The following is a 26,245-nucleotide window of genomic DNA, read 5'->3' as shown; positions in this document are numbered from 1 at the left end:
TGGTAACAAGGGACGTCACTGTCAGTGAAATGTCAACAACATGGAGGACGACGACGAATCAGAGAAGAAAAAGTGAGTGACAAAAGACCTAAATTATTTGTTTCGTGAAAGAAACACATAGTGGTTAGCGAGGCAATCAGTTTTCATCGTTTTAGTTTACTCTTTACATAATCTTTACGATTTCACCCGGCACGCCACAACTCAACGCCCCCGCGGCGCCGCCCCGCCAGAAACTGTGACTAGAGAAAATCCCCTCCAGCAACAGCAGCAGTTACACGCAGTTTCTTATTGAAATCAGATCCTTTGATCGGAAAAAACCTGCGCCTTGGGGCCCATCGGTCCCAAAACATGAAACATATCAGTCACTGCGGACACTGGGCATAAAGGATGTGAAGGAATTGCAGGAAGCTTTAGTTTCCACGGAGCGTTCTTTACGCTGAATTGTCTTACTCCATTGAAAAGTTATTGACACACTGTCCGTCTCCAAAATCACCACGCGATCTCGTGTAAGCTGCTTATCGGGATCAAGATTCCCGTTGTCCTGGAACAAGTTCGATTTTTTGGAGAACTCCACAAAGAAAAAACACCAAACACGCCGCCCAAAAACACAATGTCTTGTTTACAATGTTTACATAAACATTATTCACATCCTTCATCTGGAAAGAAGGAACACAAGGGCTTGGTCAGACATATGATCACACAGGTTCACGTTGGGGGGTCTCCCCCGGTGCCAGAAAGTCAACAGCCGCACTAACTCTTCGCGCAGCCTAGGCTCGTGAAGACGTGAAATAGTGTCAGCCATAATGTTTACACAACCGGCCACATGCACCGCCGCAATGCTACAGTTTACTTTAGCACATTCCCATGCCATTTTCCGAAGTAAGCTGTTGACATACTTATTAGTAGATCTGCCTTTATTGATAATTGATTTTGTCACAGTGCTATCAGTATGCACAATCACTTCTTGTCCGCACCACATCGGTGTCCATCGTGTCACAGCTTGTAACACAGCACATACTTCTTTAAAGTTTATGTGTAAATTGTTCGCTGCCGGCATGTCTTTTTTAAAATAGGTGTACTGCCAGTCGCCCTGCCAAAAGGCACCTGCTGCAATATTACATGCGTCCACATGGACATGCTGTTTTGCATTGTGGAAATAATACACTGTTCCATTAAATACATGCATAAAAGAAAGCCACCATTGCACATCTTTCTGGAATTCGCTAGAAAGCTTTGCTTTGTGCCGCTGCTGCTGAAGGGGTTTTATTGTGTCCAGTATCCGCCGCAGAAAGAATTTTCCTCCTCTGACAGCTTGACAGGCCCAATTAAGAGAACCCGCGATGCTTTGAAGCTGAGTTTTTGTCGCGCGCTTCTTTCCTCGAAATTGCAGTAGTCGCCGCCGCAGTTGCTGCAGTTTGTCACTTCCAAGTGACAGAGTGTTGTTCCGCGTGTCGATGTCGACTCCAAGAAATGTGATACGTTGGGTGGGCCCCACCACCTTCTTCCAGCTAATGTTGAAGCCTAGTTCCCTCAATAATCTAATCAAAGAAAATAACATGTCGTTGCACTCCTCTTTTGTTGCTGCTACTAAAAGAAAATCATCTATGTATGCTAACACACCAGGCATGCCTCTCCTGGCCATGCACCTGCGAATTGACTGTGAAAGTCTATGAAAATGTGACGGTCCTACATTGCTACCAAATGGAAGCCGACTGTCAAACAAATAAGTCGGTATCTTTTCACCTTTGAAATGCCACTTGAGTCCCGTTACACAATAATCATCCGGACTGATGCACACTGAGCGATATGCGGACTGCAAGTCGACTTTAGCACACCAATAATCTGTCTTCGCTAAGGCGCACGCATCAGAGACTGTTTGAAACTTCACTGACTCAGGGATGGAGTAATCGTTCATTGCCCTACCTGTTGGTTTGCTGGCATCATGTATTAGCCTAACGCTACCATCTTCTTTGGGGATCGCGGCTAGTGCGCTTACGACCGTTGGCTTCTTACTTGCCACTATATAATTTCCTTTTGCTATTTGATCTAACAGTTCTTGTTCTACCACGTCGCGATGATCGTACGCTGATTTATGATTGCTTTGTTCTGCTGCTAACACACATGTTTTATGTTTTTCTGTTACCCGAAAACCGTGCTGTATACCGTCTAACAAAAATTCTCTGTCACAATCGCCCTCTAGCACTGAGTGCCACATTTGAGATTTTGCACTAATAGATGCATGATTTCCCAAAAACGCACAGTCATGAGGATCTAATTGAGGGAACGGGCTGGAATAGGTGGGGCCTACCGTTGTGTTGTCAGTTCGCTGCGCTGTATCCTAGGCACTGGTGTTTGCTGTCCCCTGGTGGTCTTTGCCGGGGTGCTCCTTTCCACACGTGTCACACACGTGTTCGAACCTGCAGCGGGACCCGTAGAGGCATGTGCCTTTGTTTGTGTACTGCAGGCACACCTCCTTCCCACTGGGTCCCACAGGTCGTCGAATACCGCCGCTTCCCGTCGTGGCCTTGCCGCTTTTGTTGCCAGGAACTTGTTGGGCACGCTCACGGAGAATCACTGTGGACAGGTGGGGGTTGGGGGTTCCCCAAGCAAACCCGCTGGTAGACTGGCGCTTCCTGTACTCGTCATCGTAAAGGAGCACCGACTGCCAGGAGAATCTTGCGCCGAGCTCGCCCACCATCTCTGTATAACAGAGGTAAGCTTCGTGGTCGAAGTCCACGGTGTTCATGAGTTTTGCCATTATTTTAGCATTTGCCACGATCCAGTGGCAGGGGGATACTTTCTCCAACTTTGGTTTGTTGGCCAGCTTGAGCGTGACACCTCCCCCGAGTGTCACCTCTTCCTCCACCGCCATAGAAGCCGGTACGAAGTCAACAATTCGTAAATAAGTCTCACCTGGTGAAGCAGACTGTATGGCCATGTTGCCAAGAAGACCCTGGAGCGGTGCCACTTGGTCGGCAGCACGCAACGGCCCTCCCCCGTACTTCTGTTGCAGGTCTGCCACTGCCGCTTTTAATTCCACTATGTGGCCTCGTTTTAACTTAACGCTTTCCAGGTCCTTTTCTCCTGCATATTTCAAGGCACTGAGGCTTGTGAACTCCTCTTTTTCCAGAACCTCAATTACAGGTTGGGGCAGATTTTTTGCCCAAGAAGTAAAATTGAACTCCATAGTTTTGCAGAACTGAAAATCGCTGAACTTGCTTGCTGGCCGCTGCGCTGCTACTAATGACTTCGGTCCTCGCTCTCTCTCTCTCGCTCTCTCTCGGACTCCCTTATCTGTTACCATTGTTTCATTCCAGACTGCTCTCCTTCACTCATCACCTCCCCCCTGCCCTCCAACCCTCTTCCATTCCCCGCATTCGTTCCCACGGGACTCTGCTATCACTTCCTCCTGCATTACCTCTACTGACACCTCCTCCCCCCCCCTCCTTTTGCTGCATATCTGTCTCGTTTAAATAGAGTTTATGGTCGCTGACCGCTCCCTCTAAACTCACACAATTATTAGTTTCGTGAAAGAAACACATAGTGGTTAGCAAGGCAATCAGTTTTCATCGTTTTGGTTTACTCTTTACATAATCAGAAACAAGATCCCCCGAGTTTTCTTGTATTAATAAGACATTTGGTTTCTTTATGATCAGAAGAGGAGCTTTCTTCCGGGGATTTGTTTCAGAATCAGACTCAGCTGCTGTAGCAGTTCGTGCTGCGGAAAAGAAGGATGTTTCAAATTTACCGAACAGGTCTCTAAACTGCATCACATGCATGTTTGTTTGCTTGGTATGTTTTAGATCCATTAAAAGGGTAGGTAATTGGAACGTTTATTAATTTATTGACAAAATAAAACGTTACATGTAACTGAAACCTGTTTGTTGTTTTTTGTTTGTTTCCATGTTTTTGTTGTTGTTTTTGTTCATTTATTTTTTAATTATTTTTCAATTGTCCCATCGCTGGGAAATTTGAGTCGCTTCCTCCAACTGGAAAGCCAGCGGCAACAGAGTTGTGCTACCCAGGTGTATGCGGGTTTAGGTGTAATCAGCCACCTGCATGTATGGCAGAATGACTGAGGTCTTTTACGTGCCATAGTGGTGACATGGATACCGTCTCTGAGTCTGCAAATAAAGTTGACCCGTGTCCTCCCGGCCCGGATTCGAACCTGCAACCCCAGGATCACAAGTCCAGTGCTCTACAATTAACTTCTCGAGAGCTACCTGGCCCCCCTGTCAATGATTTATAAAATGCTGCTTCTAGCCTCGGAACCAGTGATTCACGTTGCTTAATTCGCGGACAAATTCAGGGATCAATGCCAAATCAGTGACTCTTGAGCTTTGTTGTTGCTATCTCAGTTCAATCACCAAAATGCTTTGGAATAAAGAAGAATGGAGCACAAAAAAAGGAGAGTTAAGAGGGGAAAAAGAAGTTAAAACATTTATTAAAAAAAACAATAACCCATAATGGCAAGGCTCGAACCTACGACCTCACAAACCCCAGCACAGTTCGTTAACAACTGAGCTAAGAACGACTACCTGGCAGGGAAAGAAAATCTAGGATTGTGTATTTTGTTAGATACGTCCGGAGCCTGGGGACTCCGTAACCGGCTCACCTGAGAAAACTACTGGACCGATTTTCATGAAACTTCACATGAGATATCCTTGGTATGATATCCCCGGACCATTTTTTCCTTTCTTCGATAAATGTATTTGATGACGTCATATCCGGCTTTTTGTGAAAGTTGAGGCGGCACTGTCACACCCTCAGTTTTTGATCAAATAGCTTGACATTTTGGTAAAGTAATCTTCGACGAAGCCCGGACTTGGTGGCTTAAAAATTAATCAATGAGTTTGGTCATTAAAAATTTGAAAATTGCAATTAAAATTAAAGTTTTAGCAATCGATCCAAAAAATATACTGAACGGCAAAAGTTAGGGACCGCCCTTGAAAAACCCAGCTGACTTCATCTGTGCCAAACTCCTTGTTCCTAAGTTTATAAAACCAAATGGCTGTCAGGCCGTACACACCAGTGGGTGAGCAATGCTGTGTTAGCAGGAAACTTGCTCGGGATCCACGGAGGCCTGGCTAGGGCACGAGACAGAAACTGCCAAACTGCAAAAAGTGGACCATTTTTACGCTGGCGTGTGGGCAAGCCTGGGCGGGAAAGATGAAAAATTCGTTATGCACATGCAGGGAGGATGTGTTGAGAGTGAACTGTTGTCACCAGTTAGGCTTTATAGCCCCGCAATTTTCCGCTAGCCACCATCTTCTCACTATGCCTCCCAGACAAAAGGTGACCACCTTCAACAAAGCCCGGGCCATCGCATGGCTGCAAGACGGCGAAAGCAAGCGAGAAGTGGGCAGACGACTTGGTCCCATTCTGTCGTGGTCAGGCTGCATCAGAAGTTCCAGGCCACCAACAGCGTTTTGGAGAGGCCCAGGTCAGGACGGCCTAAGAAGACAACACAGCGTGAAGATCGCTTCATCAGAAGACAAGCTCTGCAGCAGCGAGGCACCGCTGCAAACATCATCAGGGGCCAGCTGAGGGTGGCAACAAACACCAACGTCAGCACGAAAACCATCCGCAAACGCCTGCACGAAGTTGGCCTGCGATCACGTCGTCCAGCTGTACGGCCACGACTGACAGCAGCTCATCGCCAGGCTCGTTTGTCGTTCTGTCACAACCATGCCAGGTGGACACGCCAGCAATGGGCCGATGTGCTGTTCAGCGATGAGTCCCGCTTTAATCTGCACCATCATGATGGTCGGGCTCGTGTGTGGAGGCGTCATGGTGAGCGGTACAACAACGGTCTGGTGCAGGAGAGGGTGGCCTTCGGCGGGGGGCTCCATCATGGTGTGGGGGGCCTTCAGTTTTCGACACAGAACCCCCCTCTACCACATTGTTGGCAACCTGACGGGCCAGCGCTACAGAGATGAGATTGTCGCCCCTTTGGTTCTACCCGCTCTACACCAGATTGGTGTGCAGACTGTGTTCCAGGACGATAACGCGACACCTCACAGAGTGAGGCTGGTCAACAACTTCATCCAGCTGGCTGGTGTCACCAGGATGAACTGGCCGGCCTGCAGCCCTGATTTCAACCCCATCGAGCACCTGTGGGATGAGCTGGACAGGCGAGTGAGGAACAACCACCCACCCCCAAGGAACCTGCAGCAACTGCTTCAGTTCCTGCAAATCGAATGGCAGGCCATTCCTCAGGCCTTCTGCAGGAAGCTGGTAAACTCGATGCGGAACAAGACTGCAGAAGGCATCGCAAAACGCGGCGGACACACCCATTACTGAACTGTTCGGAACTTGCAAATTTTGTTTTCAACCCCCATGTTGTTTCAGAGCTTGTTGACACGTAATGCGTGAATGAAATGTCACCATATTTTGGAAAAGGATTGCAGAGATAATGAATTAAACATGTTACAAATTTGATTCAATTTTGTTTGGTGGTTTGGAAGCTGTGTTTGGTTGCGTAAGTGGTCCCTAACTTTTTCCTATGAGTATATTTCATCTTATTTGTCATTATTTCCTGATTCCAAAAACATATATGTTATATTTGGATTAAAAACAATCAAACTAAAATTTCAGAAATCAATTTAAAAACAATTTCATCTTCTTGCTTGTCAGTTCTTGATTCCAAAAACATGTGTTATGTTTGGATTAAAGCCAAGCTCAGAAAGTTAAAAGAATAGAGATACAAAAAAGCTCATTATCCTGCTCAGCGCAACCACTACTGCGCTATTCTGGCTTGTCAATTTCACTGCGTTTTCATCGTGCGGGTGACTGACGACGCTATACTGTCTTGGTGAGAGAACAAATGCTCTGCGCTCAGTTTCATTCTGTGAGTTCGACAGATTGACTAAATGTAGTAATTTCGCCTTACGCGACTTGTTTTAAATTAAATAGTTGTGTACATGCTACCAAATGGTTATGTGTATAATATAGCTCACACACACACTTGCACACACACACAGAACACTCATACGCACACCTGCGCACGCGCATACATACACATATACACACACATGCATGAAGACACATAAATACCTACACACATACACACACACATGCATGAACACATACACACACACACACACACACACACACACACACACACACTCATACACACACACATGCATGAACACATACACACACACACAAAACGCCCATAACCCACACAAACAGACGCATTCATTCACTACCAGACAGAAACACAGCACTGATCATGTGCTGTCTTCTCCAGGCCTTTGCATGTGACCCAGCTGTACAGAGACACTGAGAAGACACAATGGCCCCTGGTCTACTCCAGCGAATACAACATCAGCTTCCTGGGGATGGAGAAGCTCCACCCCTTTGATGCTGGCAAATGGGGAAACATCATCAACTTTCTTAAAGGTAAAGTGACATATATAAGATGGTGGGGCTTTAACGTCCTTATACCTATTTAAGGGACATGTATGTAGTGATATGCTAGGTAAAGTTATCAGCAAGTGTTAACTTAATAATTGAGGTTAATATTGCGACTTAATGGTGTACAGATGTGTGCATGGTCGTCAGATCAGTTTAGCACACTCTCTCAGGTCTGCCCTGGCTTTTAGTGTACATGGGATAAGACCGTCCTTCTCCTGAACACAGTTTAGCACACTCTCTCAGGTCTGCCCTGGCTTTTAGTTTACATGGGATAAGACCGTCCTTCTCCTGAACACAGTTTAGCACACTCTCTCAGGTCACATATCAACATTCAACATCCTGACTGCTTCTGGTGCAAAGTGGGACCTTTTTGACGTATACATGTTAAAGATAATTGACACTAATGTCAGTTAAGAAATTATTTCATTACAAAAAATCTACTTTGCTTTAATGGTGTTTTGAAGTTTTTCAAACACATTTAACGAACCAACACCATAGTACAGTGAAACCCGTACCCCCCTTTTACGGCTTTCTAAAATCCAAGATAATCAGGTCCTAACAGGCAGGGTGTCGTAAAAAGGAGGTAGCGTTACTTTGAACCGAAGGTCGGAGAAAGAAAGGTCTTGAAAGTTAAAAAGACGGAAGTCTGAAAAGAGGGGGGTCTACTGTACCCCCCCCCCCCCCCCCAACTTGCCATAAATTGCCAGTTAAAATGTTGACGTTCGACTTGTGGCTGCTCTTATTCTTTTCAGAAGCAGGGATGGTTCGAGACGACACGCTGGTGGTTCCCCTCGAGGCGACAGAAGAAGACCTGCTCATGGTGCACACGAAACGTTACCTCTCTAGTCTCAGGGTAAGGAGACATGCCACTGATTCTTTGTGTGTCAACTCAATGTTCTGTTGTTTAATGCCAGGGCTCCCCAAACTGTGCGTCACTGTGTCCTTAACGCGCTAGAACGCGAAAACACGTACTAGAAATTGTTGAAGGGGGTCCCGAGACGCACTAAACCTAAAAAGAGCGGGTACCTTGATGCACATACTTTTTGCTATCATACGTACCGTCGGTTCTGACTTTCAGACTCTGATCATTTCCAAGCTTCCACACAGAATGGACAAGAATGTATACTTGGCTGGATTATGGAGACGATGATATTTTCTGCCAGATCTGTACTGATGCGAATTTACGGTGTAAATCTAACCGATATGACAAATAATGTTTTTATGATTTAGGTTTCTCAAAACTTTAGCAAATCCTCCTGGTCTTGGAACCCTCTAAAGCTCAGGCATGGGAATTGTCCACCAAAAGGCAAATTTCCGTCAAAATGTTTGTTTCGCCGAAAAAGCAAAAGTGCCTGCCGAAAAAAAAATGGGGGAGGCAAAAATGGTTCTAAAAACTGAATTTAATAGCAAACTTGGAGCTCAGATGGCACCAAATTGCACCATTTGGGTTCTTAGGAGAGAAACAATTTCCGGGGGAGGAGGGGGGGGAGGGGGGGCATGCCCCCGGACGCCCCTAGTAAGGCAAGGCGATTCGCGCCGTCGACTTAGCTATTACTTACAGATTTTCAGCCTTTTTAATTTTTGTGTACATTTCTGTAAAGCAATTATTTTAAAAATTATTGAAGAAAAGATTGTGTGCAGTGAACATATACCTGTGAGAAGTGACTTTTCGTGAACTAACTCAGTCTAGCTTATAGCCTTACCCATTTCATTTATAGTATATAAATAAAGTTATTTAACTCTCTGGATAACGTACTGCCTTATTTAACAAAAGTTATGTGTGACAGCTTCTGTAACCACTTGCTTCTTGTCAAATATCTTAAAGGGTGAACCAATGCTATGCTGCCCAATGAGTGTAGTCTGTTCAAAAAGAGAGAATGAAAGTTTGCATGTAAGGCCAAAAAAAAAAATAGGTCTGTTTACGGTAACCCGACCGACCCTATTTTTTTTCGCGCGACCCTAGACTTTTTTTTGGCATTTGGGGAAAAAAAATCGTGGTTTTTTTTGCAAAATAACGTAAAAATATGGTTTTTTGGAGAAAAAAAATAAAATAATCCCGACCTACCGACCCTATTTTTTTTGGCCTATGTTACCGTAAACAGACCTTTTTTTTTTTGGCCTAACCTACACCACATCTCCACATTTGTACCAATTGATTAACAGTGGCTGAGTGTGATTAAGGTGTTTGTGTACTCAGAACTGTCAGACACATTTCAACAGGCCTTTAATTTGACATTTTTGTCTGTCCCTTGTGTTTTCAACTTTTATTTAGTTTTTTGTTTTGTAGTTTTTCATTTTGTTTTACTTTTAGCCTTTAGAAAGAAAAAGTAAAAAGAAAGTGTTGCATCAAAAAGCTTGATCAACCACGATTATTTTCTTTGAACTGAAAACCTTCCATTTTGTAGTAGATAGAGTGAGCTTTTGTTTTTGGTCTGTGGCAATATCAATGGCTTTTCTTTTCAAAGTACTGTACGTTGTACGCAAGCCTTGAAAGCTCTCCTTGACCATGCCACACTATGTTTTTATTGCTCGTGTATGTCTGATGTATGAAAACAGGAACATTCATCGGTCTCCTCTCTATCTTCTGACTCTTTCCATTTCCAGCTGACGAATATTTTGGAAGGGATTAATGAGGTAGTATTAATTGTTTTACGGTAATTTTGAATTTGCCTGTGTTCCATCATTGTATGTACTTCATATCAGCCCCATTTAGGATTTTTAAAAAGAAAGACAGAAATGCAGTCCTGTATACTCATGAACGTAATTTCAGTTCTAAAATGTATTCCTGTGAGCATCACGATTTTTGTCAGTCTGTAGATTTATTAAACCTTCAGAACCTAAGCAAGCTGGATTTTTTTGTTTAAAACATATAGCACACTAGGGTCTTTCCTCACTCTGTGAAGCACATGTTTGTTTTCAGTTGTCTGCCATTTGGGTTAGACTTATTGTAGTTTTCAGGTTTATTTTGAATTCTATAATGTAGTTGTGATAATTCCAAGCAAAAAAACAACAACAATGAAAAACAGAAAAACATGCGTATGTTTACAGGTACTGATTCCTTATGGCAATGCTATAAGCAGAAATTAATAAGTTACAAACTTTTAAACATGTCTGCTGTTATAGAACGTCTCACTAGAAGATTAGCATTTAAAAACAGAGAGGGAAAAAAAAGATTAAACCAGAAAGCCGAAACAGGCTGCTTACGTTCCAAAATCTGGAATAAAACAAAACAAGAAATGTTTAATTTTTAGTTTTGTCTAGAATTGAAGGAAGTCTCCATCTCATTTCTGTTTCCTTAGCTTCTGTGTGTCAGGTTTGGGAGAGCTTTTCCCCTTATTAACTTTGTCATTGTACATAATGTCCATCATTGTACATAATGTCCATCAATCTGATCATTCTTTGCTTGAACTAAGGTACAGAATTGTCAACAACATGTTCACAATTTCACTGCATAAGAAAAAAGAAGAAAAAAAGAACATCTATGAAGCTATTTTTCAGGCAGCTTTATTGAACCAACGCTTTCTTTCTTCTTCTTTGTCTGGCACCGACAAAAATGTTGATATGTTCAAACCCACCTGTAGAATGGAATGGGTTGCTTGCCTTCGTTTTTAACCCACTAACATTTTGTGATGCATTGTTGTCCATGGTAGAAAATGTATTTTGCTTGCGCTGAATGGATAGAGATGCTTAATTAAATAGATGCTTAAAGCTGAAGCGTACCAATAAAACTAACTAATTAATTGGCTTTTGAAAGAAAGAGGGGACATAATTCAGCTTCAATCCATTTTTCACTACCCTGGATACTTAGTGTCCCTGATATGCGTGTGTGTCTCTCACTGTCCACTCCAAATCTCCAACACGTGCCCATATTAAAGGCCCGAGCTGTCCAGGGAGGTAGCAGTCTTGTTTCAGTCAGCGTGCTGTGTGACAGTGCATGAAAGAATGTTTCACAATGGCTTCGCTTTCGACAGAAGTGACAGGTACAAGGGTTGCAGTCAGACCGAGCATTTGCGAAAGAAAGTGAGAATGCTTACTGTCCTACAGGCTAAAAATTTTGCCTCTTAAGGACATGATGTGGGTAATATGATAATTCGAGTTTTTACGCCCTCACGGCGTGTATTTCTTGTTTAGGTGGTATCAGCCATTTGCACTTATGGTAGAATGACCGAGGTCTTTTACGTGCCACTGTAGTGACACGGGGTTGGGAGATGGATACCGACTCTGGGTCTGCACATAAAGTTGACCCGTGTCTGTCCCGGCCCGGATTCGAACCAGCGACCTTTCGATCACAAGTCCAGTGCTAGCTACCACTTGCGACAACTGCTTGTGCTTTTTATGGGGCGCGCAGTTGGAGACTTGGGGAGACCTGATGGGACATGATCACGCACACACAAGGGGACAGTATCCAGGGAAGTCAAAGATGGATTGGAGCTGCATAGTGTGCCCCTTCTTTTTCTCTAGAGCCAATTAATTAGTTTATCGGTACTCTTGAGCTTTCAAAACATTTGTAGGCTCTACCCTTTTTCTTTGTAACAAACCTTAGTAATACCTCCTTTTATACTTGGGTCATTCTCCACAGCGGGGTACTACCCATGTCAAGCGAGTGATGTTTTCATCTTTAAACCTTGGAAGATCTATTTAAAACGAAAGCTTTTTCGAATTATTTCCCAGGCCTGCGGAGAAAGATCGAGTTGCAGGGGAATATTTGAACAGATTGATTGTTTATGTTTAGTACATTACAAGCATTTCAAATGCATAACTTTTGAAACATGGAAACCGTGGGATTTGACAGATTTAAAGACCCCAGAAATGTTTGAAAATGCAAAAAATGTATGAATGTTATTTGAGAAAAAAAAAGAAGTTTATATAAGTGCTATTGTATTATGAACTAGCTGGAGTATTATTGACAGAAACCAAGAGAATACAGTCTATTTGCCATTTAATACACACCATCAGCATTCAAAGGACTGAAAATTCATGTCACAAAATGGAACCTAAGCTTTGTGGAATGACCCAGTTACCTTTGATTGTTGTTGATGTAACATGTTGTCGTTGTAGCTCTGTTGTTGATGTTACCTGTTAAATGTTGAACCCTTGTCACTCTCATGTGTGCGTGTTCAGTTGCTCTCTGTTTTAGAATAGTTTTTCATCTGAAAATGTTTGTATGAAAAAATGTAGATGGAACTGTTGTGCATTTGTTGCACGATCTAGCCATGTGCATGTGTTTTGTCTTGCCCAACGATTACTGTTGTATATAGTTAAACTGTGTATACTTGTGTGTGTAAACTGTCCTGATCTTTCAGTAAGGCAAACTCAGTTAAGCATCAACAATTATTGATACTGTGTCTTGATTTGTCAACAATAAAATTTTCTGACAACAAAAATTCAGGTCATAAAATAAAACCTGAGAAACCCTGATCCTTGTTTTAATTTTTTACCTGATATTAGAAATGATATCCTTGCAATGCTTTAGATGGAATACAATATTTCTTGCACATTTCTCTTTGGAAATAGCAAGATCTAGATCAGCACTTTTCAGGACGTGTAGCGTCATCAAATCTAGGTTTTACGTCACGTGTTTGCCAAGATCTGCAGTCTTGGTGGGAGCAAAACAACGTATGCATTTGGAACATTGGAGAAAAAAGTGAGTCACGGGTGACGCAATATCTACACGTACACGTACAGGTCTTTGCTACACTTTCGACTATCTAGAACACTGTAACTAATGAGTACAGCCTCCTGTCTTGCTAGTAGCTCAGCCGGGGGAGCATGAGACTTGTGATCCACAGGTCATGGGTCCGAATCCAGGTCGGGGCGAACATGGGTTAACTTTATGTGCAGACCCAAAGACGGTATCCATGTCCCACCCCGGGTTAAGTGTGGAGATTTTTCCGATCTCCCAGGTCAACTTATGTGCAGACCTGCTAGTGGCTTATCCCCCTTCGTGTGTACACGCAAGCACAAGACCAAGTACGCACGGAAAAGATCCTGTAATCCATGTCAGAGTTCGGTGGGTTATAGAAACACGAAAATACCCAGCATGCTTCCTCCGAAAGCGGCGTATGGCTGCCTAAATGGCGGGGTAAAAACGGTCATACACGTAAATACGTGGGAGTTTCAGCCCACGAACGAAGAAGAAGAAGAATGTCCCACCCCCGTGTCACCACTGGCATGTAAAAGACTTTGGTCATTCTGCCATAAGTGCAGATGGCCGATTCTGCCTAAACTTGCACACACCTGGGTAGCATGACTCTGTTGCTGCTAGCTTTCCACTGCGAGTAAGCAACCCCAATTTTCTAGAGCTGGGACAGTATAAAGTAATGAAACTGAACTGAAAAGGAAATGTCTTCAGCTGTGTAGGGCTTGGGTTAGACGTTCTTAATCGGTACTGGACTGATCTCACTCCTGCTTTCACTTGGTGTTAAGTTTAAAATATTTAGATAGTACTTTAAGACTCAAGACAGCAAAAAGATACACAATGTTGAAAAAAAGGATGAAAGTTTTCATTTCAAAACTTTGAACAGTTTCGTAACATTGTATATTATTATTATTATTGTGATAATTTTTATGCGCCTAATCTAGATATAGCCCTAGGCGCTTACATATTAATTTCTCCAAGGACTACGTTGTGATTCTTTGCGATGGAAGGACTACATTTGTACTGTGTGATTGTGGTTACCTTGCCAACAGTCGGTTTGTTCAGCTTTTTTTCTGGAACACACTAATTGCAGGGGAGAGACAGCAGAAGTGAAGAAGTACAGTGACACCCCCCCCCCCCCCCTTCCCCCCCTTTCAAGACTCCCTCCTTTTTAAGACCTGATTGTCTCAGATTTGTCAAGGTCTTAAAAGGGGCGTTGCACTGTATAACACAGTCCATGGCTACAATTGCTTTCATCTCATTTCTGTGCTGTGCCTGTGTGCAGTGGAGCATGACAGTGGCAGGCATCACAGAGATACCACCAGTGGCTCTGCTTCCCAACTTCATCGTACAGCGAAAAGTCTTACGGCCATTCCGATACCAAACTGGAGGAACAATTTTGGTAAGTAAAATATGTAGATTTCCTTTATGTTGCCTTTATGGTTAAAAGTAAAAGGAGAATCACTTCCAATTTGATTTTTCGTATACGCAGTCAGATTTGAAATAGGTGATCTGTCGCAGAGGGCGTTTGCCAAATTGTAACATTTAAGCTTAGATTGTGTGTTTTTGCAGGCAGGCAAGCTTGCGATGGAACGTGGCTGGGCGGTCAACGTTGGCGGGGGTTTTCATCACTGCAGCAGTGACAAGGGGGGAGGCTTCTGTGCGTACGCCGACATCACGTTATCCCTTCGTTTCCTCTTTGACAGAGTGGAAGGGGTGGCGCGAGCCATGATTGTGGATTTGGACGCTCATCAGGTGGGGTTGTACTGTCCTCTTGGAAGGAATTATTTTATTGATGCATGTGTAAGAGAAAAACAAGGTAGTGGTTCTTCAGAAAGTTATTGGTCTGTAGTGCTGGATGACTTAAAAACGTATTTAGGTTTGATTTAACTGTCTGCTCTGCACATAAGCATTAAGGAAATTTCCGAAAGTTAATGTAATCGCTCTAGTCTTTACTTCTTTGAAATGTTATCTTAATTTCATTGTAAGTTTTCATACATGAAAATGTCCATGTTCATTGCGATTTTTGTTATATGAACATCAGAGACAAGCACTGATCAAGAGAGAAGCACTACGACATAATAATCTGTCTCAAAAGTACTCATTATTTTCAGACAAAACACCTATAGTTAGAGACTACCCAAATAACTTCGGCTTTCTTGTTTCTTTACACACACACACACACAAAGTATGCAGTTTAAAGTATAAAAATGTGCTTTTTGTTCTGAAAACCAGGGCAACGGTCATGAGCGAGACTTCATGGATGATGAGCGAGTCTACATCATGGATTTTTACAACCGGGGGATCTACCCACATGATGGCTACGCCAAACGTAAGCCAATCCCCCCCTCCCCCCCCCCCCCCAAAAAAAAGAAGAAGCTGAAAATGAAAAATAAAAATAGAAAAGGAGTCAGTGAGCTGGAAAAAAGGAGCAGAAAAACAAACAATTGTATTTTGAGCCGATGGATCAAAGCAAGTATCTTTTGTATGTGTCATTGCAAATCTGAGAGCATATATACATGTACTTAGGCCTAAAAACAAAATAGGTGTGGTTACGGTAACCCGACCTACCCTGTTTTTTAGGGGCCGATCCTATAACTTTTTATTACATTTGTCAAAACAAAAAAACAAAACAAAAAAAGAGTGCAAAAAACGCAATGAAAGCGAAAGCGCCCGTGTCGCACACTTATTTCCCTGTCAAGTAGGTTTAATTTGTACACATTAGAAAAAAAAGAAAGAAAAAAAAAGTGATTGCCTACCTACCTACCCTATTTTGTTTGGCTATGTTACCGTAACCACACCAATTTTTTTTTTTGCCTTATATACCTTTGGGCTCCTTTCTTGTGATTTATGACATTTCTTTTTTTACTTCTGTGAAGAGTCTTTGTGTGCAGAATTTGTAAACTCAGTTACTCGTTTTATGGCTTGCATTATGAAATGTGGAAGTGAAGTGTACTTTTTCATTTACAGGTGCAATAAAACGCAAAGTAGAGCTGGAACACTTCACAAGCGACAGGGAATACCTGCGACTACTACGCAATCACATAGAGGGAGCGCTGAATGAGTTCACACCAGACGTTATCGTCTACAACGCAGGCACAGACATCTTGGACGGAGATCCACTGGGCAACCTATCCATATCAGCACAGGTCTCAGTTTACCCCTGTCTCATCTTAATAATGATAATAATTAGGATATTTACATGACGCAAATCCTAAAACAGTTCTATTCCCCTCACAAAAACATACATGAATAAATTATCCTGTGCACAATTCCAAATCAAATAATGATACACATCGAATTATACTTATACACTTTACAAAGTTTTAACCCACATAATTCCCAGTCAAATAATTATACACAGCTTGTGTGTCTTTTATGACATTTGCTTTGTATTTTGTTATACCTAGGACACATCTTGATTAAAAGAACACGTGTATGTGTAGTACAGCTAATCTCTTCTGTTAGTTTGCACATAGGCGGTAGTGTGGATTTCAGAGCTATTCACGACTGGCAGGACCCTGTGACCAAGACTCAATGTGAAGGCCATACGTTTTATGGGGGGGGGACCAGGACTTCCGCTTAGAAATCATGTGGATAAAACACATGGAAACTTTACTACAACATGGATTGTTTTGAAAGACTTATCAGCACACAGGACCCCTGTCAATGGTAACTCAGCTGCAGCCACTCACTTTGCAAAAGTAAATCCTCTGTGAAACGTCCTCGCCTAAATCCCCATCTTGCTAAATTGTGTGGTTAACATATTTCACCCTTTCCAATTATTCTTCTAACAAAGACAGCAACAGATTCCTAATCACTTTCTCTTCAGGAAAAAACGAGAAGCGATTACGTCCCTTTATCTAACAAAACATGATGTCATCATACATTTGATGCGACTGTGACAAATCTGTTTTTAATTCTTGTCTAAAACAACCGGAAGTTTGAGTTCCCCCCTACAAATGAGAAAGTCCCAAACCCTTGCACAAGTCATGAATACCTGAATTCACATATAGTTGTGTATGCTTGTGTTACACGTTTATGCTATGGATGACATATATGACAAGTTACAGTGGTGTTAAATTACATTAAACTGACCATTTATGCATATTTCAGAAGACATCTTTGAATGTGTTTCTCAAAGTGAAGTACATTTGTACATGTACATTGTGTACTTCTCTTCTCTTCAGGGAATCATAGAGCGAGACCAGATTGTGTTCCAAAAGGCTCGAACCCGAGGCATCCCCATACTGATGGTGACGAGTGGGGGGTACATGCGAGAGACGGCTCGCATCATTGCCGACTCTATCCTCAACCTGCGACAGCTGGGACTCATTCCGTGCGACGAGGCCCAGAACTGCCCCCCTCCGGCGCTAGGTAAGTACACTACAGTGGAAACCCCCTCTCAACACCCTCCTATTTAAGACTCCCTCTCTTTCAAGACCCTGTAATATAAAAAAATATATATATATAAAAAAAAAATATAAAAAAAGACCCTGTAATATCAGATTTTGAGTTCACAACCTCTGATCAATTTACCTGCATTTAAATTTTCCCTCTTTTTTTAAGACCTGATTTTCTGAGATTTTTGGAGGTCTTAAATGGGGGGTTCCACTGTACGGCAATAGAGAAGATCCCCCCTGTTAAGACCTCCTTGAATCTGAGAAAATCAGCTTTCAAAAAGGGCGGTGTCTTAAAATGGAGGTCAATTTACTGAGGTTATGAACTGGAAATGTACCGTAATTTCCGGGTCATAAGGCGCGACTTTTTTTCCTCAAGTTTGACCCCTGCGTCTTGTATAAGGAAGCGCCTAATCCGTGTATGAAATACGAAAAAAATCAAAGAGACCGCCTGAGTACCAGTCAAGCAACTTGTGATAATGCATGTTTCAGCTACTTGGTACTACCCTGGCCAAGTTTCCTCTCAAGACATCAAAGAGACCGCCCCATAGGTTAAACTCGGTCACTGACCCCGGTGCAGGAAGTGTTTCCTCTCTCAGATCTATGACAGGGGAACCACCTCTCATAGCAAAAACTGGGTCATTGACCCCTGGGAAGAAGATCAGTGTCTAAACAAGGCAACCCAGCTATCACAATGGACCTGCCTTTGATCTCGCCGCACACACAGAGCACACATATTTCCACTCTGTATTCTTCCTTTGATGTGCGGCTTATTTTCATTCTTCGACCGTTTGTTACCGGTATACTTTTTTAATTTTGGTGCGCCCTATCGGCCCCCTGCGCCCAATGGGTGACTGGATTACAATTTTGTTTAAAAAGAGGGGGGTGCGCCTTATGCGCTGTAGCGCCTTGTAACCCGGAAAGTACGGTAAGAGAAAACAGGGTCTTATAAGATGGGGAGTCTTAAATTAGTGGGATGATAACAGGGGGGTTCTACTGTACCTGTAATGTAAGATCCCTCTAACAGAAGGACACCCTGAGTAAAGAACACATTTTCTTGTTCTTTTATCTACAATGATTTATCAATTGATAATTGGGTTTGCCTTCTTTGAGTCATGTGACGTCAGAGGCTGACTAAAACTCAGATTAAAGCGACTGGCCGAGACTATGAAAGAGTGCGCGTTTGTGTGTATAGTCGTAGAAATTCAAAGGAATTCTAACGAAATGGATTGATACATAAACATTATTTGTAGCTAGCTTTGACTAACTTTGACATTGTTGTTGTCTTGAGTTTGTTCTCTAGTGCCTTTTTGACTCACATGCGAAGCAAAAGTGAGTCTATGTACTCACCCGAGTCGTCCGTCCGTCCGTCCCCCCCGTCCGTCCGGCCGTCCGGCCATCTGGAAAACTTTAACGTTGGATATTTCTTGGACACTATTCAGTCTATCAGTACCAAATTTGGCAAGATGGTGTATGATGACAAGGCCCCAAAAAACATACATAGCATCTTGACCTTGCTTCAAGGTCAAGGTCGCAGGGGCCATAAATGTTGTCTAAAAAACAGCTATTTTTCACATTTTCTCTGAAGTTTTTGAGATTCAATACCTCACCTATGTATGATATGTAGGGCAAAGTAAGCCCCATCTTTTGATACCAGTTTGGTTTACCTTGCTTCAAGGTCAAGGTCACAGGAGCTCTTCAAAGTTGGATTGTATACATATTTTGAAGTGACCTTGACCCTGAACTATGGAAGATAACTGTTTCAAACTTAAAAATTATGTGGGGCACATGTTATGCTTTCATCATGAGACACATTTGGTCACATATGATGATCAAGGTCAAGGTCACTTTGACCCTTATGAAATGTGACCAAAATAAGGTAGTGAACCACTAAAAGTGACCATATCTCATGGTAGAAAGAGCCAATAAGCACCATTGTACTTCCTATGTCTTGAATTAACAGCTTTGTGTTGCATGACCTTGGATGACCTTGTATTTTGGTAGGAAAAATGTGTAAAGCAGTTCTTAGTGTATGATGTCATTGCTAGGTTTAGCTGAAGGTCAAGGTCATGTAAAGGTCAAGGTCAAGCATGTGAGTCGTATGGGCTTTGCCCTTCTTGTTAAGACTTAGCATGTTTTGTAAACTTCTACTCCACGTTTCTATAACTTTCAGGCATGGGAATTGTCCGCCGAAAGGCAAATTTCCGCCGACATTTTTTTTTGTTCCGCCTGAAAAGCAAAAGTGTCCGCCGAAAAAATAAATGTGTGAGGCAAGGACTACTTCTCGGAGTACTTGGTGTGAGGCAAAAATGGTTCTAAAAACTGAATTTAATGGCAAACTTAGAGCTCAGATGACACCAAATTGCACAATTTGGGTTCTTTGGAGAAAAAAAATTCCGGGGGGGGCATGCCCACGGACCCCCCTAGTAAGGCTATTGATATTATTTACAAATGTTCAGCCTTTTTTACTGTTTTCAATTCCCATGCCTGAACTTTGTCTCATCGAATATGGTGGTAATCGGTTCCCTTTCTAACCCATCCGTGAAGGAACACAATTTATAGGGACTAAGGAAGTAGCTTAGGCGGTTGTGCTTCTGTCTTTGAAAAATGTGCTCACAACCTATTTTCTTTCCACAGACAGAAACAACGCAGCCAGTATGCCACGCAGCCGCAGTGAAGGAGGTCTCATGTCACGACTGCGTAGCTGCGTCTCGCGCTCCTCCACCAACCAGGATTTGGCAAGCATCGACGACATAGGATCTCCGGTTGACAGGACAGACACTCCAGCCGATATTCCAGCAGAGACTCCGACGGAGTAGTTTAGGATCTCCGGTTGATAGAACAGACACTCCCGCCGATACTTCAGCAGAGACTCTGACGAAGTAGGTTTTCTTCTGCCCACAGTCAGTATCAACGACATAGAATCTCCGGTTGACAGAACAGACACTCCAGCCGATACTCAAGCAGAGACTCCACCGGGGTAATTTTTCTTCTGCCTACAGTCAGCATCAGTGACATAGGATCTCCGGTTGAAAGAACAGACACTCCGGCCGATACTCCAGCAGAGACTCCAGCGGAGTAGTTTTTCTTTTCTTCTGCCTACAGTCAGCAAGTGCCTGTGAATGTGAATTGATGACTGAACATTTTGTGAACTGATATTGTGAATCCAAAGTGTAACTGTGAAACTACAAATTTCTGTGCTCTGACGTATCAGTTATGATCTCACTTGCTCACCTTTGATGTCATTACTCTTGTGTGTGAACAAGTTTTCTTTGTGGTGCAAACAAGTGGGGAGGTAGGAGAGAAAAATAAATTAAACTTTTCTTTGTTTAGCAGCCAGTTTTTCTATTAATGAAGAAAACCTTCTTCTTCTCTTTTAGGAAAACTGATCAGTGTATGTAGTATCAATAATATCAAAATTCTGGCAGAATTGAGAAAAGCTCAAGCACAAACATAATGTTATTTGTGAAAATGCGCAATTATGGATAATTATGTATTTCTCCACAATGCAACAGTCCTGAACACACCCTTCATACTTATGTGATTTGTTGTGTATGCAGAATGTGTACATGTGTTCTCTAAGGCACTTTAGTAAAAAGAATTTGTAACATACCTGGATAAGTTTCTTCCGACTGCGTCAATCAGGTTCATTTCATAATTTGAAGAGCATTTGGGTAGTAGCGTTTCTAAATGTTGTATGACTGCCACATGCTTTATTTTGTAATTGTTTGTTGTGCAAGCTTTGCATGAGGTGATGTTGTGTTTGCAGTATCCATAGAGCATTGTATGTTCTTACCAGCAGTACCATGTCTTGAATATTGTGATGATGAAGGGAGTATGTGAATGAGATTTATATGAATTTGTGATTTTTCCTGATTATATTTTGGCATCAGTTATTCCAGTATACATACATTGTACAACAGATTGTTTGGATTTTTTTAGCTGCATTTGTGATTTCTTTCGGCCATTTGTATTTTAACCTTAGTGCAGTATTTTACCTGTAGAATTGATGTTTTATTTCTGAATATCATATGATTTTAGTTTATTTTGTTGAAGTTGTTCATTACTGCATGACTCTTGGTAAACTTATTTAGTTTGTGTTATTTTAACTCATTGAATTCTGTAGAAAGATAATTGAAAAATCAGATAAAAAAAAAAGCATTACGAATGAGCAAAAAAATCCAACCAAAAATTTAGACAATTGCATCCAGGGGAGGTAACCAGTTTACAGCAAGGAATGGGCAGCTATTTTTATATTTAGTCAAGTTTTGACTAAATATTTTAACGTAGAGGGGGGAATCGAGACGAGGGTCGTGGTGTATGTGTGTGTGTCTGTCTGTCTGTCTGTCTGTCTGTCTGTCTGTCTGTGTGTGTGTGTAGAGCGATTCAGACCAAACTACTGGACCGATCTTTATGAAATTTTACATGAGAGTTCCTGGGATTGATATCCCCGAACGTTTTTTTCATTTTTTTGATAAATGTCTTTGATGACGTCATATCCGGCTTTTCGTGAAAGTTGAGGCGGCACTGTCACGCCCTCATTTTTCAACCAAATTGGTTGAAATTTTAGTAAAGTAATCTTCGACTAAGCCCGGACTTCGGTATTGCATTTCAGCTTGGTGGCTTAAAAATTAATTAATGACTTTGGTCATTAAAAATCTGAAAATTGTAAAAAAAAAATAAAAAATTATAAAACGATCCAAATTTACATTCATCTTATTTTCCATCATTTTCTGATTCCAAAAACATATAAATATGTTATATTTGGATTAAAAACAAGCTCTGAAAATTAAATATATAAAAATTATTATCAAAATTAAATTGTCCAAATCAATTTAAAAACACTTTCATCTTATTTCTTGTCGGTTCCTGATTCCAAAAACATATAGATATGATATGTTTGGATTAAAAAAACACTCAGAAAGTTAAAACAAAGAGAGGTACAGAAAAGCGTGCTATCCTTCTTAGCGCAACTACTACCCCGCTCTTCTTGTCACTGCCTTTGCCATGAGCGGTGGACTGACGATGCTACGAGTATACGGTCTTGCTGAAAAATGGCATTGCGTTCAGTTTCATTCTGTGAGTTCGACAGCTACTTGACTAAATGTTGTATTTTCGCCTTACGCGACTTGTTATATTTAGTCAAGTTTTGACTAAATATTTTAACGTAGATGGGGGAATCGAGACGAGGGTCGTGGTGTATGTGTGTGTGTCTGTCTGTCTGTCTGTCTGTCTGTCTGTGTGTGTGTGTAGAGCGATTCAGACTAAACTACTGGACCGATCTTTATGAAATTTGACATGAGAGTTCCTGGGTATGAAATCCCCATACGTTTTTTTCATTTTTTTGATAAATGTCTTTGATGACGTCATATCCGGCTTTTCGTGAAAGTTGAGGCGGCACTGTCACGCTCTCATTTTTCAACCAAATTGGTTGAAATTTTGGTCAAGTAATCTTCGACGAAGGCCGGGGTTTGGTATTGCATTTCAGCTTGGTGGCTTAAAAACTAATGAGTGAGTTTGGTCATTAAAAATCTGAAAATTGTAAAAAAAATATTTTTTTAATAAAACGATCCAAATTTACGTACATCTTATTCTTTATAATTTTCTGATTCCAAAAATATATAAATATGTTATATTTTGATTAAAAACAAGCTCTGAAAATTAAAAATATAAAAATTATTATCAAAATTAAATTGTCCAAATCAATTTAAAAACACCTTCATCTTATTTCTTGTCGGTTCCTGATTCCAAAAACATATAGATATGATATGTTTGGATTAAAAACACGCTCAGAAAGTTAAAACGAAGTGAGGTACAGAAAAGCCTGCTATCCTTCTCAGCGCAAGTACTACCCCGCTCTTCTTGTCAATTTCACTGCCTTTGCCGTGCGCGGTGGACTGACGATGCTACGAGTATACGGTCTTGCTGCGTTGCGTTGCGTTCAGTTTCATTCTGTGAGTTCGACAGCTACTTGACTAAATGTTGTATTTTCGCCTTACGCGACTTGTTTGTTTTGTCCATTGGCTTGCAGAGAGAGTATTGGTTCTTGGTGATGTCAGTAGTGTCTGAAACATAATATTATGGCAGTCAGGGAGTTAAGGGCTATCAATAAGCTTATTGCATAGAGTCATTCTTGACAAAGTATGGCATTTGAGTTAGGGCTGACTGCTTGTTATCAATTTGTAACGTGTGAACTTTGTTTGGGCATGATGTCAGATTAAATTATGCATAATATTGTACTTAACTAGTACTTACTGTAAAGAATAACGATTATACACCTCACAACGTTTCAGTCAAAAATCTTGAAGAACCTAGCAGCACAATGCTGTTGGAGGTTTACCTGTGAAGGTGTCTGGACCCCCTGCGGGTTAGGAGGAAGAATTTACCCGATGCTCCCCAGCATGTCGTAAGAGGCGACTAACGGATTCTGTTTCTCCTTTTACCCTTGTTAAGTGTTTCTTGTATAGAATATAGTCAATTTTTGTACAGATTTTAGTCAAGCAGTATGTAAGAAATGTTAAGTCCTTTGTACTGGAAACTTGCATTCTCCCAGTAAGGTAATATATTGTACTACGTTGCAAGCCCCTGGAGCAAATTTTTGATTAGTGCTTTTGTGAACAAGAAACAATTGACAAGTGGCTCTATCCCATCTCCCCCCTTTTCCCGTCGCGATATAACCTTCGTGGTTGAAAACGATGTTAAACACCAAATAAAGAAACAAATAAAGAAAGGTCTTAAAAAGAAGGAGTCTTAAAGGTCCTTGTCTACATTTGTATACCAAAATCGCCATTTGACCATTAAAATGCAGAGTCTATTATCTACAATTATCAACAATACACCCCCTTTCGATCAGGAAAGACGAAGCCAGTGTAGCCGTTTGAAAATTCATTGTAGTATTCCAGCGTAGTACTCATAGTAGGATATCCTTATTTGAAAAATGCCAAGCGCAAAACTCCTCTCAAATCCCGTGCATTTCGTGCGTTTAAAAAAAAGGACAGCGCTCAAGTGTTGCTGCACTTGTTTGGGCGTGGCTATAAGCATAGTGACATGAATTTGATTGGTCAGTATTTTTAGGCAAAGCACATGTTCTCAGCAAACAGAAAACAAAATATTGGAAGCGTGAGTCACGCTACCCAAAAATAAAATCTTTTTTTACATATATATTTTTTTTTCTATAACTTTTTTCCCCATGGTTCATTCATCATCTGACATAACGTTTTAGCGAAATCTAACCATAAGATCATTGAAAACAAGAGACGAAGCCTTCAAGGCTCACGTAAGAAATCGACAAACAGTAACACAAACTCAATCACTCCGTCACACATACACACACACACATAGGTGACACTGTGCAAGAAAGCGAGACACTAGATCTAGATCTGTCTGCCTGCATGTAGCCTACTTACAGGGACACGACTGCCAACTAGTCTCGGCCCGCTCAAAATAACAATGACCGAGACTTTCAGTAATTCCTTCCCGTGACATCTAACCCTCTTACGCCATAATGTGACGTCTTCAAATGTTAAAGTTTCTATCACATACACACACACACACACACACACACACACACACACACGCACAGACAGACAAAGTTTATCATCGCATAGGCTACATTTACGTGAGCCAAAAAGCAAAAATGTAGACGACCACCTTTAAATTCAGGGGTCTTAAAAGGGGGGTTCCACTGTAGTTACATTTGGGTCATTTTGATACTTCCTGTTTAGTATAAAACAAACAGTAAACTGCAAAGCATCTTTAGTTTTCAATCCAAAAGTCCTAAAGTAGGTTGTTTATATTGCTCTTGTTTTGATTACACTCTTTGCAGGCGTTTTCAAGTTATTTTCAATATGGATTCCCGCAGTGGGGCACTGCGGTTATGAAATTAAAGGCCCCTCCTGTTTTTGGAACCGCAGGAGCTTTCTAGTTTGCTGTTAGGTAGATTTTTGGTTCCTCTTTCCTGTCATTCTCTCTTTTTCTTCATGAATTCTTTTCTTTTTTCTGCCTTCTTGCTCATTCACCTGTATTTTTTCCAAAAATCTCTTCTCTTGCCGCTTGTCTCGCGATTCATGTATAGTTTAATCTGTTAGTGTTCTGATGTAAGTCCAGCAGTAGATAGGTTAAGCCTATTTTAACATACTGGAAACTGGTAATCTTCCAGTAGGTATTAATTTAGTTTTACTAAAGCCTGCTGGGACACAAGTAATGGGTTAGTGCATTTGTAAACAGGAATCGCTTGACAAGTGGCCCCCTTCATCCCCCCCTTCCTCGTCCTGATATGGCTCTGCGTAGTCGGCTGGACGTTAAGCAACAAATAAACAAACAAACAAACAATTTCAATATGGATGTCCAGATCTGTCTCGTGAATTTTGTTGCTGTTTTACATAATTATGTATTATTTGAGTAAACTCATTATGAAAATAAGTGGAGAAATCTTTTTGTGCTTTCCGTTATCTGTTTGGAAAACTCAAGATTGGCTGTCGTAATTTGTGTGTGAATGTGTAAGTGTAGAATAAAGAAAACATTGAGAAAGGAATATGTTGGGGTGCGTGTATGAGATGGCAACTCCTGAGACAAAATGTGTGTATGTGTGGGTGAACAGGTAAGACTGAACATGAAGACAAGACAACCAAATATGTGTGTGTGAGACAGAAAAAAGTGAAAGCAAGATATAGAAGACAACCAAGTGTGTGTGCGTCATCAGCTCCTGGAACAATATGTGTGTGTGTGTACAGGCAAGAGAGAAAGGGAGAGAGAGAGAAAGGACAACCAAATTTGTGTGTGTGTGAGT

The 26,245-nt window shown here is 41.6% G+C and overlaps 1 protein-coding gene across 1 annotated transcript; it reads left to right on the top strand.

Annotated features, from left to right (window-relative positions):
- Nucleotides 1–25,990, top strand: LOC138965379 (histone deacetylase 11-like). The gene is made up of 9 exons (XM_070337520.1): nt 1–72; nt 7,253–7,404; nt 8,172–8,272; nt 14,343–14,459; nt 14,630–14,812; nt 15,293–15,389; nt 16,028–16,206; nt 17,248–17,434; nt 20,095–25,990. Exons 1-9 carry the CDS (start codon nt 41–43, stop codon nt 20,274–20,276), a joined length of 1,230 nt encoding a protein of 409 aa, XP_070193621.1. The 5' UTR covers nt 1–40; the 3' UTR covers nt 20,277–25,990.
- The last annotated feature ends 255 nt before the right edge of the window (nt 25,991–26,245 follow it).

Source organism: Littorina saxatilis, linkage group LG4 (assembly GCF_037325665.1).
Source record: "Littorina saxatilis isolate snail1 linkage group LG4, US_GU_Lsax_2.0, whole genome shotgun sequence".
In the NCBI taxonomy this organism is placed as follows: domain Eukaryota; kingdom Metazoa; phylum Mollusca; class Gastropoda; order Littorinimorpha; family Littorinidae; genus Littorina; species Littorina saxatilis.
This window is presented reverse-complemented; position numbering and strand designations above follow the sequence as displayed.